At 40.3% G+C, this 15,445-nt stretch overlaps 1 protein-coding gene across 1 annotated transcript in view; it reads left to right on the forward strand.

The window, feature by feature from the left end:
• gfra3 (GDNF family receptor alpha 3) overlaps window positions 1-15,445 on the forward strand; it is a 48,604-nt gene that overhangs the window by 31,796 nt on the left and 1,363 nt on the right. Inside the window, exons 5-7 of the mRNA XM_058650441.1 lie at window positions 395-504; window positions 2,830-2,964; window positions 6,497-6,633. Of these exons, the coding sequence (XP_058506424.1) occupies window positions 395-504; window positions 2,830-2,964; window positions 6,497-6,633 (382 nt within the window). The remainder of the gene's footprint in view (window positions 1-394; window positions 505-2,829; window positions 2,965-6,496; window positions 6,634-15,445) is intronic.

Consider the following 15,445-nt stretch of genomic DNA (forward strand, 5'->3'; position numbering starts at 1 on the left):
CATATGTGTGGAGAAACCCACAGATGCCCCAAATTAATGGAATTAAAGTTCAGTTAAATTGAATTTAAAGTCCCGGCAGTTAAGACAGGCTTATGTGGCTCAAGCTGTTCTGACAAAGTTTGAAGAGGTAATTAAGAAAAGATGGAGAAGGGACAAATCGTCCTGCAGTGAAATGTGCCAATGATTCTACCATAGTAAAATAAATACAGACTGGAAACCACTGCACCTACATTTACACGCAGGCAACACACACACACGCACACACACACACACACACACACACACACACACACACACACACACACACACACACACACACACACACACATTTCCTGCCCATTTCTTGTGTGTGTTGTGTTTGATGCAGAGTTTTTGTTGTTTGTGTTGTTGCCAGGTCCAGACTGGCTGATTTCCTAAGTAACTGCCAGCCGTCTCCTCTGACAGCCAGCGGCTGCCTGAAAGACTCAGCGGGCCTCTGCCTCCGAGCATATGCCGGACTCATCGGTACGGAATGCAAGTGGGCAGGAGCGGGTGGGGGCGGGGGCGGGGGCGGGGGCAAAATTTGAGGAAGGAGGAGGAAAAGTGAAGTGTTTAATTCCGTCATTTTACCTGGTTTGAAGAGACTGTGTTTGACACCGTGTCGGGGTTTGTGACTGTGATGGGAAGTGAAACGCTTCTACACTGTAACACATTGTGACACAGACAGTTTAATTAGATACACAAAGAAAACAATGTTAACTCATTCAAGGATTCAGAGCTGACATGGTCAGAAGGAAAGAGCGACACAGGAAGTGAACATCAAACGACTTCCACTGCATGATGCAACAGAGTTACAAGATAAGATAAGATAGCTTTATTTATCTCACAGTGGAGAGAAAACGGCGTTTTCATTTCTGCAAAGCATGATGAGTGAATGTTGTTACTTATTTACCTGATTCTAGATGTGAATATTAACGTGTTAACGTCTTTTAACCTATTATCTTAAAATAGAGTTAAATGCTCTGTCTTTATATAGAGCTTTTCTCGTATTTATGACCAAATCTATTTCACACTCACCCATTCACGGCCATAACACATCAATTTAGAGAAATGTGACAACCTTTGTTTTTTTTCTCTGTGTAAAATGTTTCCCATGGTTTGCAGAAAAGTAAAATGAGAAGCAATAAATGAACACATTCACTGTGAAACCGCTGAGATACAAATGATAGAAAATCCTAAATCCTGCCACCACTGATTTACACGTCAGTTGCAGAAATAGCTTCAAAAGTTGCATTAAAGCAGAAAAACGTCACCATGACAGAAAAACCTAAACCATTTTTTCTGAGACTGGATTAAAAACTTGAGAACAATCCTGAAATATGAATAGGAACACAATGAGGAGATGAGAGGAAGGATAGAGGCTCTGAGCCGGAGAGTAATGGCGCGAGTGTGTGAACAAAGTGTTCTGACGGAGGAGAAAAAGCAGCAAGACAGAAAATGAGAAGCTGTGACAGCTGACAAGAAATGTGGATTCTGCAAGCTCTGACAATGATGGATGACTTTTCTATTTTAAAGGCACAACCTGCATAATCCACATATTTACACAGGCAGCCACAGATAAGCAAACAATGGAAATATACTGCACACACACTTACACATTTTGTGTTATAAAACAGAGAATGCCATCACTTCTATGGCAGATTTCTTTTTTGTGGCTTGATATGAGTCCACATGTAACCTCAGACTTCTACTATTTCCTATTTCCTAGAAACATTTACATTATATGAAACCAGTAGCTCCATATAGATACTGTACCTTTTAAAAAACATTTTTAATTAAAATACAAGATGAAACTTGCAAACATGTTGAAAATAACTGTACACAAAACAACTTAATCATTGTAATTTGTTATTTAACCTTATTTATGTTTATACTTTGGCAGTTTAAGGTGTTTTAATTATTGTTATTTCTCTTGCAAAGTGATTTTTTATTTTATTTTAATTTTTTTAAATCACAATTGATGGACATTCTTGTGTCAAATGCAAAAAAAATCTTTAGTTGACATAATTTTGCAAATAATTGGCACATCATAAAGGACTGAGCGCTAAGTTCAAATGAATAACCACAATCTTAATGGTCATTTAATTAAAGTTTGACTTGTTGTGATAGAGAAGCATGGCAGAACGATTATAACGAGTATAAAGGTGCTTAAAGAGACAACACATTTCAAAGGTATAAAAATGCAGTAGCTTGTAACTTGCGTTTTTAGAACTGATCTTTTTTCTCTCTCGTGTTGTTCTCGGTGTAACGTAGCATCTGTCCAGGGACTAAAGATTCTAACGCTGACACATTTACAAGAGTGTTAATTAATGTGTACCACCATACTTAAATACCCAAAACAATTTGTTTTAAAGCAATGGGAGGTTTTATATTTAACATATACAAAATGTTGCAAATGAGCTTTTCCTTTTTTAGTTTAGTGTTGAATCAATGATTTTACATTTAAATTAGACTTATTTTCAAATATTGAGCTGACAGACTATATCAGCAGAAAACCCAGTTTTTAAGGCTTAAAATGTCCCTTCAGTCCAGTCACAGACTCTATATCACTTTTCTGGTTTTTGTTTTTTCTGCAGGCAGCAGTTTAGCTTTGCTTGCAATAAATATATACATAAATAAAGAAATAACACGAGAAGCCATTTGCGTTTTGCTGCCAAATCGCTCAAAGTGAAATGAAGTGTAGAAGCTAATAGAGGCTCCAGTCTTTTCTTTTTTCTTTTTGTACCATGTGGTCATTTGTTTCTGTCTTACTGAGAGAAAATGGTTGATTTTGACCCTGTTGTCTTCCAGGTACCATCATGACACCAAACTACATCAGTAACAGCTCTGCTGACGTGTCACTGTGGTGCAACTGTGAAGGCAGCGGCAACCAGTGGCAGGACTGTCTGAGACTGCAGCGGATGTTCACCCACAACAGCTGCCTGCGTGAGTTCACCTTTATTATTATTATTACTTATTAAAGCTGCAGTGTGTAAGTTTGTACTGTTGTTGGGCACCAGCGCCCCCCGCGACCCTCATGTGGAGGATAAAGGAGTGAGTGAGTGAGTGAGTGAGTGAATGAGTGAGAGAGTTTGGTATTATTGGTGTGTTGCATGCTGACACGAGGCTCTGTCAATGCTCTTATGGCTACACGGTATTTTCAGTGTAAAAAATAAACAGTTTAATAGTTTGTGTTTGTTTGGTGAAGCCGTCCTGGAATCCAATGTCTGGGTCCGTGAGGTTACTCTGAATTTCCAAGTTCCAACTGCAAATGGAATGCACCAATTAGACCTGACTGAGGGAGCGTTTGTGTGTATACAGCAGCAGCACAGGGGGCAGGCAGAGGCCAGACATGTTTATCTCATCAAACCATTGAATAACTTGAATAATTCAGTCATATGACTACATTATTAAATGTTAGTCTCAGCCATGCTGGACTTCTGTTATTGTCAAGAATGGATTACCAACCTGGGAAAACAAGCAACTACCTCTGGAGTTCATCCCTGGGTTACTGTGTGAACCATTCAATCACAGTATCACCTGAATGGTCATAAAGGGAGTGCTGCTTCACCTGGAGCCTCATGTTGATTAACCACTTATGAACAATCTAGTTAAGACTGTTTAATATTTAGATGTCCAGCAATGAGCCAAAACATAGTGAAGATTAAAATACGGAGCAAATAACAGTATTACTTTGTGAGGGTCTAAGAAATATTACATAAGTGAACAACTGGTTACTAAAGTCACTTTGATGAATGGGAAAAATGATATGCTGGCTGCTGTGCTAAGCATTGTCAAAAACCCTGCTTCGTGCAGTATTGTGCTTTCAATGTCCAACCTAAGAAAACAGGGCTGCTTCCCTGGCCCGTGTGCCATTATTGCTGGTATAACATATAATCATATTTCTTTGTAAATGTGTCTTGCCATAACAATCCAGGCCGTTACTGGAACAAAACTGGGTTTCCTATTGTACTACACATATACACTTACACTTTGAGTGTATCAGTAAGTGCAATGATGACAAATGTTAAGGAACATTGAATGAACACAGTTACCTCTTGTAAGATCTGCATACTGTATGTTCGGCTAGTTTCTGGCCAGTAACACCTCCCTTCTTCTGGAAAATTGACGTTAGCTGGGACTGAAGACTGTCCAACTGTGCCATGAAGGTCGTTTATACTGGATGCCTTAATCTGAAAGGGTCGTTGGTGGATTGACTGATTGATCCAAAGATACATCTCAGTTGACTCCAGCCAGGTTTAACAAAATCCTGGCTTGTGTCCCAGCAGATGACTGCTCCTGATGTGGCACTGCCTCCCCAGCTCCAGGTTCTTAAACTGCCTCTTTGTCTTAGTCTTTCTCGGGATCTGCCGATGGCACAATGTTTGGCACAAGCAAAGTTGTCCTGATGTGATCTGGAACTTCCTCTTTTCTCAGAGTTCACTTGAAGTTGAAGATGTGAGAATAGTTGTGTTGAAACCTGCTCACACACACACCAGAGTTCTGTCTGTGTTCAGTTGGATGGAAGTGCTGTGCGATCCAAAAACAAGAGAAACATTGCCCCATTTACCCCCCTCCTTCATACCGTGGCCCTAGAGGTCATGTTCTTCCAGGGAGGAGTTAAGATTTATGCTCTTAATGTTTCTGATGGTTATGGATGAATTCTCAAACTCAATCAGTTGGCTAATGGCTCATTTGAATCATTACTCATCATTACTCATGCTCTTATAATTTGATTAGCTGCGGTTGGTTTATTGTTAACTTATTGTCTGCTGCAGACATATCTGGGCTAATGGCAGAAGAACGAGATGGAAATCTCACATTTGAAAGCCAGTTGTTCCTCACTGCTGGATTTTGATGCCGTGTGTGTTGGAAAGAGCTGCTTTATCTTCCCGAGGATTCTGAGGATCTCTGGACGGTGCTTTTATATCATGTAGGGTTCTGGAGCACAGCTGGAGACCTGCAGAACTTCCTGGTAAATCTGTGGTAAAGGCTTTTATGATGTGAACTGGGGATTGTTTTGAATATAAAAAGTTAGATGTAAAAGAAGAACTTACCCAAACTATTGTTATCAGTCTTTTGTTTTGCATTAGGCCTCATTTAGAAACCTTTCAGAGGAAAAGAATGATTCAATTGGCATTAATGTGTCACCACTGAAGACACGCTGAGGAAACGCTCAAAGGGAATAAAGAAGTGGAATGACTTTGACTGCGGAGTCTTTCTTGGGGGCTGGCTCCTGCCGTGATGTTCACAGCCTCATCTGAACTCATCAGCTATTCATGAGATTCTTAGACCTGGTTCATAACTGGCATCAACATACGTCATCTGATCAAAGGTGTTCTGCACTTAAGTGCTGGTGAGAAGGCGTGTGTAAAGCCAGTGGGACCGCCCACTCACCCAGTCACCCGAAACAAGAGATTCAGTGAATGTCCTGACATGACTTGGTAAACCAGTTTAAAGGAGTTTTACCAGTGAGTAAACTGTGTGTGTGTTTAAAGGGAAGCATATCTTTGAAGATTTGTACTTTTTCATTTATAAATCTGCAAATGTTATTTGGACTATGTCAAGCTCAATAAGATCAGGAACCACGACTGTGGAAGAACATCCAAAAATCATTTTCTATATGGACTTTGGTGCAGGAGAGTGAGTCACAATGTGGCACTAATTTCACGTTGTTGAAAATGGTGAACATATTCATGGGATGGGCCACACAGTGACTATCGCTGTTGCCTCACAGCAAGAAGGTTGCTGGTTCCCTTCCCGGTCCAGGTCCTCCAGTCTCCTCCTGGACATGAATGTGTGTGTACCCGCCTTTTGTTACGCGTCTGAAATCTACTTTGTCCTGGTGTCCGTGGAGATGATGTCATGTCATGTCCCATGATGTCACTCAGGTGCGTACAGAGCCGTCAGCTTGTGTCGGATGCCAACTTTGTATAAGTAACTCATAAAGAACTTCCCACGTCCTGAGCTATCCCATTATCTTCTGGCAGACGAGACAGCGAGTGCATTGCTGCCTTTTGTCTGATTAAAAACAACACTGTGTTTGTTCTAATGTGATAAACGTCTTCGTCAAATACAGAGGTGGTAAGTGAGATCCAATCCGAAGTCATCACTCACTGTGCATGTGGAGCTGCGCTGTTTGAACGAGGGGTGACGGTGTGTGACAGCAGCATGAGGCTCAAGAGGTGGGAGGGGAGGAGTTAGAGGGCAAAGCCCCCACTGCCACTCAATCACAGCAGCTGTCAATCAAGCTGCCGATACACACTGAGCCTGTTATGTCCAAACACTAAAATCTGGATCAATGCATCAATGCACTTCCCATAAAGCTCAGTGATTCATCAAGCGGCCGACAGCTCCGGCAATAAAGCTGCCAAATAGATATGAAGGTTCACGCCCACTCACTCACTCACACACACACACACACACACACACACACGCACGCACACACTGTGAGTGACAGCCCTGTGTTTCCGTGCAGGTAACTCCATCAGCTGGATGGGCAGTCCCGGCTCCCTGCCTGCAGACTTCACCCCCCCTCCTGCTCCCAGACCGTCAGCGTTGGTGCATCAGGACGTTCTCCTGAGCAACAACCACCTGCCCGAGCACAACAACGTCGTGAGTACACTTCACTTTATCGCTCACGTCACAAACACTTGCTGTTGGAACTATAATGGAAGCATTTTAATTAGTAAAATGTCAAAAAAACATTTGTCGTTTGTCACAATTTTATCATTTCAAACTCAATCTACCATAAATCTAACATTTTTAATGTTGAATTGTTTTTAGTTTAATGAGAAACAACACTTACACACCGTGTTAGTCACTCTGGGTTCCTCATTATTATTTCACATCAAACACAAAGTGCAGCTGAGGCTGATGGGAAAGTGAGTAGCTTCACATTATTTCACTCGACCACAAATATATGTTATGTGAAGAGAATATATTATATGTCTACATATCTTTTCTTTTATCTTATTTAATATTTGTATTAGTATTATCATTAGAATGATTTTCTTTTATCTTGCTTCTCTTGAAAGAAACACATTTTCTTTGTATAATATAATGACACGAAAGCCCATTCTGTTCTAATCTAATCTAATCTAATCTAATCTATTTCATAGATGATGAGTTTGTTCACTGGTGAATCAACAGATAAACCAACTTCACCATTTTCAAAAGTTAAAAACACAGAGTTTCATTTCTTATGTCACTATTTGCGTTTATGTGTTATTTTATTAGTTGTCTATGTGTATTTTACCTGTGTATATTTGTGTACTTGTACTGTTCACCTGCCCAGGGACGACAGATTTAAATGAGTATTCTTTGGGTTCAGTTTATTCACATACACGAGGATAAAAATACAGACATACCTATGTATATATATATATATATATACTAAAGAGGTATATACAATGTATAATATACAATGAGAGACACAGCAGGAGTAGTTGTGCAAGTATAGTGTTTGTTCTCTAAAAGTACTTATTATAATAATAATAGTTATTATAATAATACAATAGCATTATTAGCAGCACCTATTGTAATTATGTACTAATGCCTGCAATTTTACACAAGACTCATCATCTTGTCTTCATATGAAACAGGATTAAAAAAGGAAGCGTTTTTCTTTTACATTCATCATCATGATCGTCACATTTTCAGGACAAGGACAAACAGAGCATCAGCATTTGATTTTCAGATAATGATCAGTTTGGCAAACGTTCAGTGTTGCAGGAGCTGCTGAGGTCCAGATGCTGGACGAGACCTCATGAGTTCAGGTTCAGTTCTTCACAGCCAAACATGATTGGAACGCTGCGATGGGGAGATGCAAGGCACATTTATTTTTATAGCACATTTCTACAGTGATTTAATGTGTTTTTGTTGAAAATATAAAAACTGCAAAAACAACATGTGACACAAAGAGGCATTTAGAAAGAGAGGAGGGATAAATAAGCAATAAAAGTGCAAACACTAGAGGCTGGGCTCAAAAAGACGTGTGTGTCATAGAAACTTAATGCTGTTTCTTCTTGTTTATTTTGGTGTATTTGTGCTTTTACTCTGAGGAGTTTAGAGAAACATGGGTACTAATTAGATTCTGTGTGGAAGATTCTCTCACTGTGAAACAATTAGAAATCATACCAATTTGACTTTTATTAATTCAATAATTATTCAAAAAAAAGCACAGTGAAGATTTAATCTCTTAATTTGACAAACACGCAAATCATCTGTTAGGACCACAGAGAAAAATCCCGTCACAGGAAGGATGTGGTGCAGTTAGTATCTAGTGATGCTTAGCACCCATTCAATCATTTTACTTTTACACATCGTCATGTGGACCAGCAGAGCGGGAAACAAACCCACAACCCTCGAGTTAAAAGACGACTCACTCTAACACTGAGCCACCGCCGTCCCTCTGCATTTGCAGCATCAGCTGCAGGGGGCGTGGCTGTGATTGTCTGAAAACAAGGGAATGTGGTGCTGCACTTACACACACACACACACAACTGTCTGTTGTACTTTAATGATCCTTCAACCTGTTTGGTTCAGTTAACTCGACGTTAGACGCAGAGAGTGAATCTGTGTGAGAGCAGCAGACAATCAGCGAGTGTACATGTGTGAGTGTACATGTGTGAGTGTACATGTGTGAGTGTACATGACCGCCGTCTGTGGTCTGTACACAATCACACTGTCACCCTGCCAGACGCAGTGTTTGTGTTGCTGTGTGTGTGTGTGTGTGTGTTGCTGTGTGTGTTTTGCTGTGTGTGTGTGTGTTGCTGTGTGTGTGTTGCTGTTTGTTTGTGTTGCTGTGTGTGTGTGTTGCTGTGTGTGTGTGTGTTGCTGTGTGTGTGTGTTGCTGTGTGTTTGTGTTGCTGTGTGTGTGTTGCTGTGTGTGTTTGTGTGTGTGTGTGTGTGTGTTGCTGTGTGTTGCTGTGTGTGTGTTTCTGTGTGTTTGTGTTGCTGTGTGTGTTTGTGTTGCTGTGTGTGTGTTGCTGTGTGTTTGTGTTGCTGTGTGTGTGTTGCTGTGTGTGTGTTGCTGTGTGTGTGTGTTTCTGTGTGTGTGTGTGTTGCTGTGTGTGCGCGTGTTTCTGTGTGTGTGTGTGTGTGTTTCTGTGTGTGTTGCTGTGTGTGTGTGTTGCTGTGTGTATGTGTGTGTTGCTTTGTGTGTGTGTTGCTGTGTGTTTGTGTTGCTGTGTGTGTGTTGCTGTGTGTGTTTCTGTGTGTGTGTGTGTGTGTGTGTGTTGCTGTGTGTTGCTGTGTGTTTGTGTTGCTGTGTGTGTGTTGCTGTGTGTGTTTGTGTTGCTGTGTGTGTGTTGCTGTGTGTTTGTGTTGCTGTGTGTGTGTTGCTGTGTGTGTGTTGCTGTGTGTGTGTTTCTGTATGTGTGTGTGTTGCTGTGTGTGTGCGTGTTTCTGTGTGTGTGTGTTTCTGTGTGTGTGTGTGTTTCTGTGTGTGTTGCTGTGTGTGTGTGTTGCTGTGTGTATGTGTGTGTTGCTTTGTGTGTATGTGTGTTGCATATAAAACAACAACGCCAAGGGAGTTTGAAGTGCGACTGATACCCAAAGTGAGTGGAGTCGAGTAGAACTGTATAAAGGAAACGCACCATAGCTGCTCTCTGCTCGCTCCTCTGCTTCCAGTGTGTTGGTGTATTACTAACTGTATTATGGGATGGTTGGTGGGTGATGCAACAGAGACAAACACCAAAGCAAGGCATTGTCACAGTTTGCAGCCTGCAAATGAAAAGCCATTATCATCAATTGAACGTGTTTCTTGAGTCTTTGATAGCTCATCATGGTCAGTTTGTGTCTTCATATAAAACCTTTTTTACACCTTTAACAAAAAGTAAAAGAAGACCTTAACCACATCAAACACTGAAGAAGAAAGATGCTTGCTTGGTTCAGGAGCTTAAACTTCACAGCTTCAGGACAGACTTTAGGAGGATCTGTCAGACGGTTTAAAGATTTAAGGAAGGTCCAGTTTATTTGGAATCAGCCCTTACTGAGAACATTTGATTATTTGAATAATTCTTAAATAATATGTTTTCTGATTATTTAGAGATGAACCTGTTGGAACCAAACTTTGAAAAAAAATCAAAAAGCCAAAATATCGCCCTGTTGCTGATATAAAAACTTTAACATTAACAGGATATAGATTCAAACAATGTTATTAAAATGTAAATAAATCAAATGAAAGGCCACGAGGCTTCAGTGTCAGTGTGTACTGAGTGTTTCATATCTACTCATACCAGGGATGAGCATGAATATTTGATTATTCTATTATTTCGTTGCTTTTTTCCCGTCATGAAGAAGCTGAAGCAGCTGGACTTGGTTCATTAAAGTAAATTTAGCCTTCAGCTAAATTCCATCACTCACAGCACGAGGACTGAGAACCTTCACAAACATATATAAAAAAGTTGATTTGTGAGAAGAAACCAAAGCTTGACAAAGGCAGAAATGCAGTTTAAAGAAGTGCTGAGTTTACTTCAGTCTAACACCAGAGGATTGTTTTCCAAAAAACCACGAATCAGATCACATCAGACAGACTTCTAAAGCAGGAAATGCTGCAGAGCTTGGACCTTCAGAGGTGAAGTGAATGTGAGTGGGTATATAAGCAGAAAGCCTAATGAGCTGCAGGTGAGCTGCAGGTGAGAGGAATGAGCTGATTACACAGAGGATCTGAAACCACAGGAGAGATTCAGTTCATTTCAGAAAACAAAAACTTTTGTGAAGATACAAAACACTTGTGTCCCAATAGTCAAGGCTGCAATTAAAAATGTGCAAGAACAATCATAACCAGGTTTATTTGACTTGTTGTTCCAAAGAAATCAGAAATCTGTGCAGAGATAAGTGATAAATGATGAAGTTACTGAAGTTAGTGTGAAGAGAGCACAGTCCCAGGTGGATCAGGTCCCAGTCGTGATCCATAGAAATGTTCTGGCTGTGGTGTTTCAGTTGTGTTGGCCCTGAAAGTGTTCTGACTCGTGTTGGACCGCGTGTGCGTCTGCCAGCTCACTAATGTGCAGACATTAACAAACCCACAGAGATGTCACCACATATGTGCTGACTGCCCCCGTCCACCACTGACCGGTAAATATGCTCCCATTCAAACTGCGCTCCTGGCTCCTGTAACCCTGGCCACACTCGTGCGTTCCCAGCATGCCTCACTGCCAGAGATAATCTGGGCCTCCAGACAAGAGGAGAATCCAACTCTCTCACACTCTCTCCCTCTGTGTCCATCTGTGTCTCTCTCCCACTGAATGGATTAGACAAGGTGCTGGTTGGAAGCAGTGCATCAGTCAGGCTTCATTAGTATGAATTTATTCATGCCCATATGTCTCCCACTTTTTCCTCCTTACACTGTTCCCCTCATCCTTTCCTCGATTCCTCCCTCCTCCCTCTTCCTCTTTCACTCACCTGCTCCACATCTCTTCATCCGTCTTCTTTCTCAGAGTTTCTCAGAGTTTCATGCTCTTTGTTTTAAATCTTACATTTGTACACATTTGTCATCACGGAAAATGTTTGTGACATTGTAATATTGTCAATATTGTATAAATTGTAATAATTCTTACTGCGCGTCAGAAGACAGTGAACAACGATCTGTATTTATATCCCACTTCTCGTCTCCATGAACTCTCAGAGCTGTTAACACCACTCACACATTCACACTCATCAGGGTTAAGTGACACACAGCAATGGAACCCACAACCTTACAGTTGTGTACAGTACAAAGACAACTCCGTCTACCACTGATCCACTGTGTGACCGTGTAAATTGTGTGTCTTTCCACACTGAAGCTGTTTTCTATTCTTGATGACCTCCTCAAAACTCCACTGCTCTTCTGTAAATGGGATGTAACGCTGAACCATCCCAACCGTGGCCGACATCAGTTTCACAGTTATGGTGAATATTTCCATGGTAACAGTGAGCTCTGCCAATCAGAGGCTTCACTGCTACACCTGATGTTTGTGAGAAGAGTCGTATATTTCGTATATTTCTCCCTGATGTCAGGGAGAAATATACGACTCTAAAAAACTAAAACTAAAAAATACATTGTGTGTCAACGAGCTCCTAAAACCTGAACGATTGTCTGAAAAGGTTTTCCTCCCCAGACTCTGAAGACAAATCTCTACACGATGAGATCTTTAGGGCTTCATGGAGGCTTCATGGATGGTGGCCTTCATGGAGGCCACCATCTCAGGTCGCCATGTTTCCAGTGTGCGTTTGGAATCTTACTGACCAATCGAAAAAGAAAGACATCCTTTCTGGATCCTTATCCTCCGCTGCACCTTCAAATATTTGTTTTCCTTTGTCCGTAAACAGAAACATAAATGTCCATTAAGTTCATGATTATCATAATAAACTTTATATCTATTTATAACATAGTTTTAATGTGTACAACAGAACCAAAAGTCCAGAGGATCTTCTTTCTTACCGTCAAGGTTACGACTCCACTGACACGCTGTTGTACCCATAAGTGTACGACTGTATACTGGAGCTTATTTTCTGATATTTAGCATTAATGTGATCCACAGTTACGTTCAACAGCAACTAAAACATTAGTTTTTAATAAAGTGACGGTGTCAGTGAACACGTGTCGTCGGTCCTAAACGACACATGGTGGTCATTACATTAATCACTTTTAACCATCATCATTATCATTTATCATAAAAGAACAAGACCTCATTATATTCTCTGGTTTCTTATGATCACTGTCATCATAATTACACATAATTATAATTATCACTGGGATTATTTATTACATTTTCCTGTAAGATTGAAAGACGAGGATTTTATTCAATATACTGTAAATTTCCCTTTACATGTGTTTACAGTCTCTTAATTTTCACACCAGTTATCTTCAATAAAATATTATCATTGTTCATTAGGATTTTTCAGTTTCTCGCCACGATGTTATAAAATAAGTCGATCAAAGAAAAAGACACATGACTCTTAATAAAGCAGAGATACTAAGAATAAGTGGAGCTCTTCATATTTAAAACATACTCTCTGCAGTTACTAACTTAGGAATAATAAAAGTCAATTATTTTCACATCAGTGCAAAAGTGAGGAGTTAACCATGATGCATCTCTGCACCCTGAAGGAAATCAGGCTAACGGCCTTGTTTACAGCAGCTGTCACACTCCAGCATGAAGGATTCAAACTCGTCCCAGTCCAAAATATAAAGCTCAGAAAACAATCAGAGGCAATATTTCTATGCCAAGTATTATTATTATTATTATTATTATCAGTAAAAGAACAATTTGTACACAGTAGCCCAGCGCGAGCCTTGGGCTCCTCCAGATGTTGCAGCCTAAATTGAAGATGAACAGCTGGGCGTCCTTAAAACTCAGCACTGAATTATATTCATCAACAGCTATAAAGTTTTAAATAAAGACGTCTGTTGATCAAAGTGTTTGTTCCACAGATCACACATTTGAGGGTGACATGTTTTACAGTTCTCCAGTGTTTCACATTCAAAATATTCATTGTTGGTTTTTGTGTGTAGTTTTACAACTTTATCATTTATTTTGGTTTTCTGAGTGATGTCAATCACATGTACGTGGTTTTAGATTTCAGATGAATGCATTAATGCAGTGGCTGATGTGGTAACAGCAGAAATGAAACACAGCAGTAGGAACCAAGGATAGATCATGGACCGGGTCTACCGGGCCCCAGGTTTAGGGGGCCCTTAAAGCCTCTGTGCCACTATCCCAATATTTGAATGTCTCCTTGGAGCTAAATAACCCTGGTTGTGTTATGTGATATATCTTAGTAGGGCCCCTCCATCATATTATTCACCCCTCAATCATATTATTCACCCCTCCATCATATTATTCACCCCTCAATCATACTATTCACCCCTAATACCTAAAAATGGCCCCAAAATAACACTGGTTATTATGTGATGTCTTTAGACACCTGAGGCTAGAATATGTCTGATAGTACCACTCAATCATGTAACAATAACAACATGTATATATTATTATTAGTAGTAGTATTAATAATAATAATAATAATAATAATAATAATAATAATAATAAAAAAAAAAATTATATTATATATATAATAATAGTAATAATAATAACCCGGTGTTACCTGACAACAAGGATATGTAGATAGTGTGAGAATCTGTGAGAACATGACTCCTAATCTGCCTGAGCTGACAGTGTTGTGCTGTTATTCCTGCTTCTCTACAACTGCACACATGCTGCTGTTTGTAAGTGTTTGAACTCTCAGTAAACTTGATATACACTTTTATTTCCTAATTCATAACAGCTTCATCACAGCCCTCACCCTCTGTTATTGTTGAACACCGTGCTGTAAACCACTACTTTCTTTAATGGCACTGAAAATTCCTTTAATCATGAATAGCATGAGTGAAATGGACGGTCAGAGTCAGACTGAAAGCAGAGACTCCAGGAGCGCTGTTTCCTCCTCTCACACTTCTCCACAGGTGGAGGCCAGTCACAGAAGCATGTGTTTAGAAGCACAGTCATTATTAATACACAACATCAGAGATATGGCTCATCATCGGAGTTCACTGCAGTCACATGGAATTGACTGAGACTTGAGGACAGAGACTGGCAGCAGCCGCTGTTGGGCGTATTCTATCATTTAGAGGGTAAATGATATAAAATGCATGTTCTATGAAGCTCCTGAAGACGCAAAGCCATCAAGCAGCATAATACATTTTGGAGGTTTGACTCCAGGTGTGAGAAAACTCCTGCTGTGCAGCAGCAGCCGTTACAATGTCTGGCTTTCAGAACAGTAAAGTCATGTGACACATTTGAATGTGCTGCTCAACACTTTCCTGTCATGTGATGCACCTGTGTGTACTCACTGTCTCCATGGACACACGGTCCACACCTGACGCAGGCTCGCTACAATGTTTAACTTTTGCAGCTGTCACTAAGTCAACTGTGCACAAAAGTCATGTGACCAGAGATAGCGCTCAGTCATTAGTCAGACCTGCATGTGGGCGTGGTGCAGCGGAGGAGCGGAGTCTGATGTTCACCCTCATCCTTCAGTTAGGGTTGGATGTGCTGAGTGCACACCTGTGATGAAGCCACCACCTCCAAACACTCACCTCCTGTTGTCCTCTCACTAAAAACACAATTCTCCTCAGTTGTGTTTCTTAATCTTAATCAAATCCAAACATGATCAAAACAAGGAACCTTTTGAAATGTGCTCTCTTCACACTAACTTCAGTAACTTCATCATTTATCACTTATCTCTGCACAGATTTCAGATTTCAACAAGTCAAATAAACCTGGTTATGATTGTTGTTGCACATTTTTAATTGCAGCCTTGACTATTGGGACACAAGTGTTTTGTATCTTTACAAAAACTATCACATCATTTTGAAATGAGTGCAGTTCCATGAGAATTGACTTCATCATGAACTGTTCAGTGCATCAGACTCTAAATCAGG

This window comes from Solea solea, chromosome 14 (genome assembly GCF_958295425.1).
Source record: "Solea solea chromosome 14, fSolSol10.1, whole genome shotgun sequence".
Classification (NCBI taxonomy): domain Eukaryota; kingdom Metazoa; phylum Chordata; class Actinopteri; order Pleuronectiformes; family Soleidae; genus Solea; species Solea solea.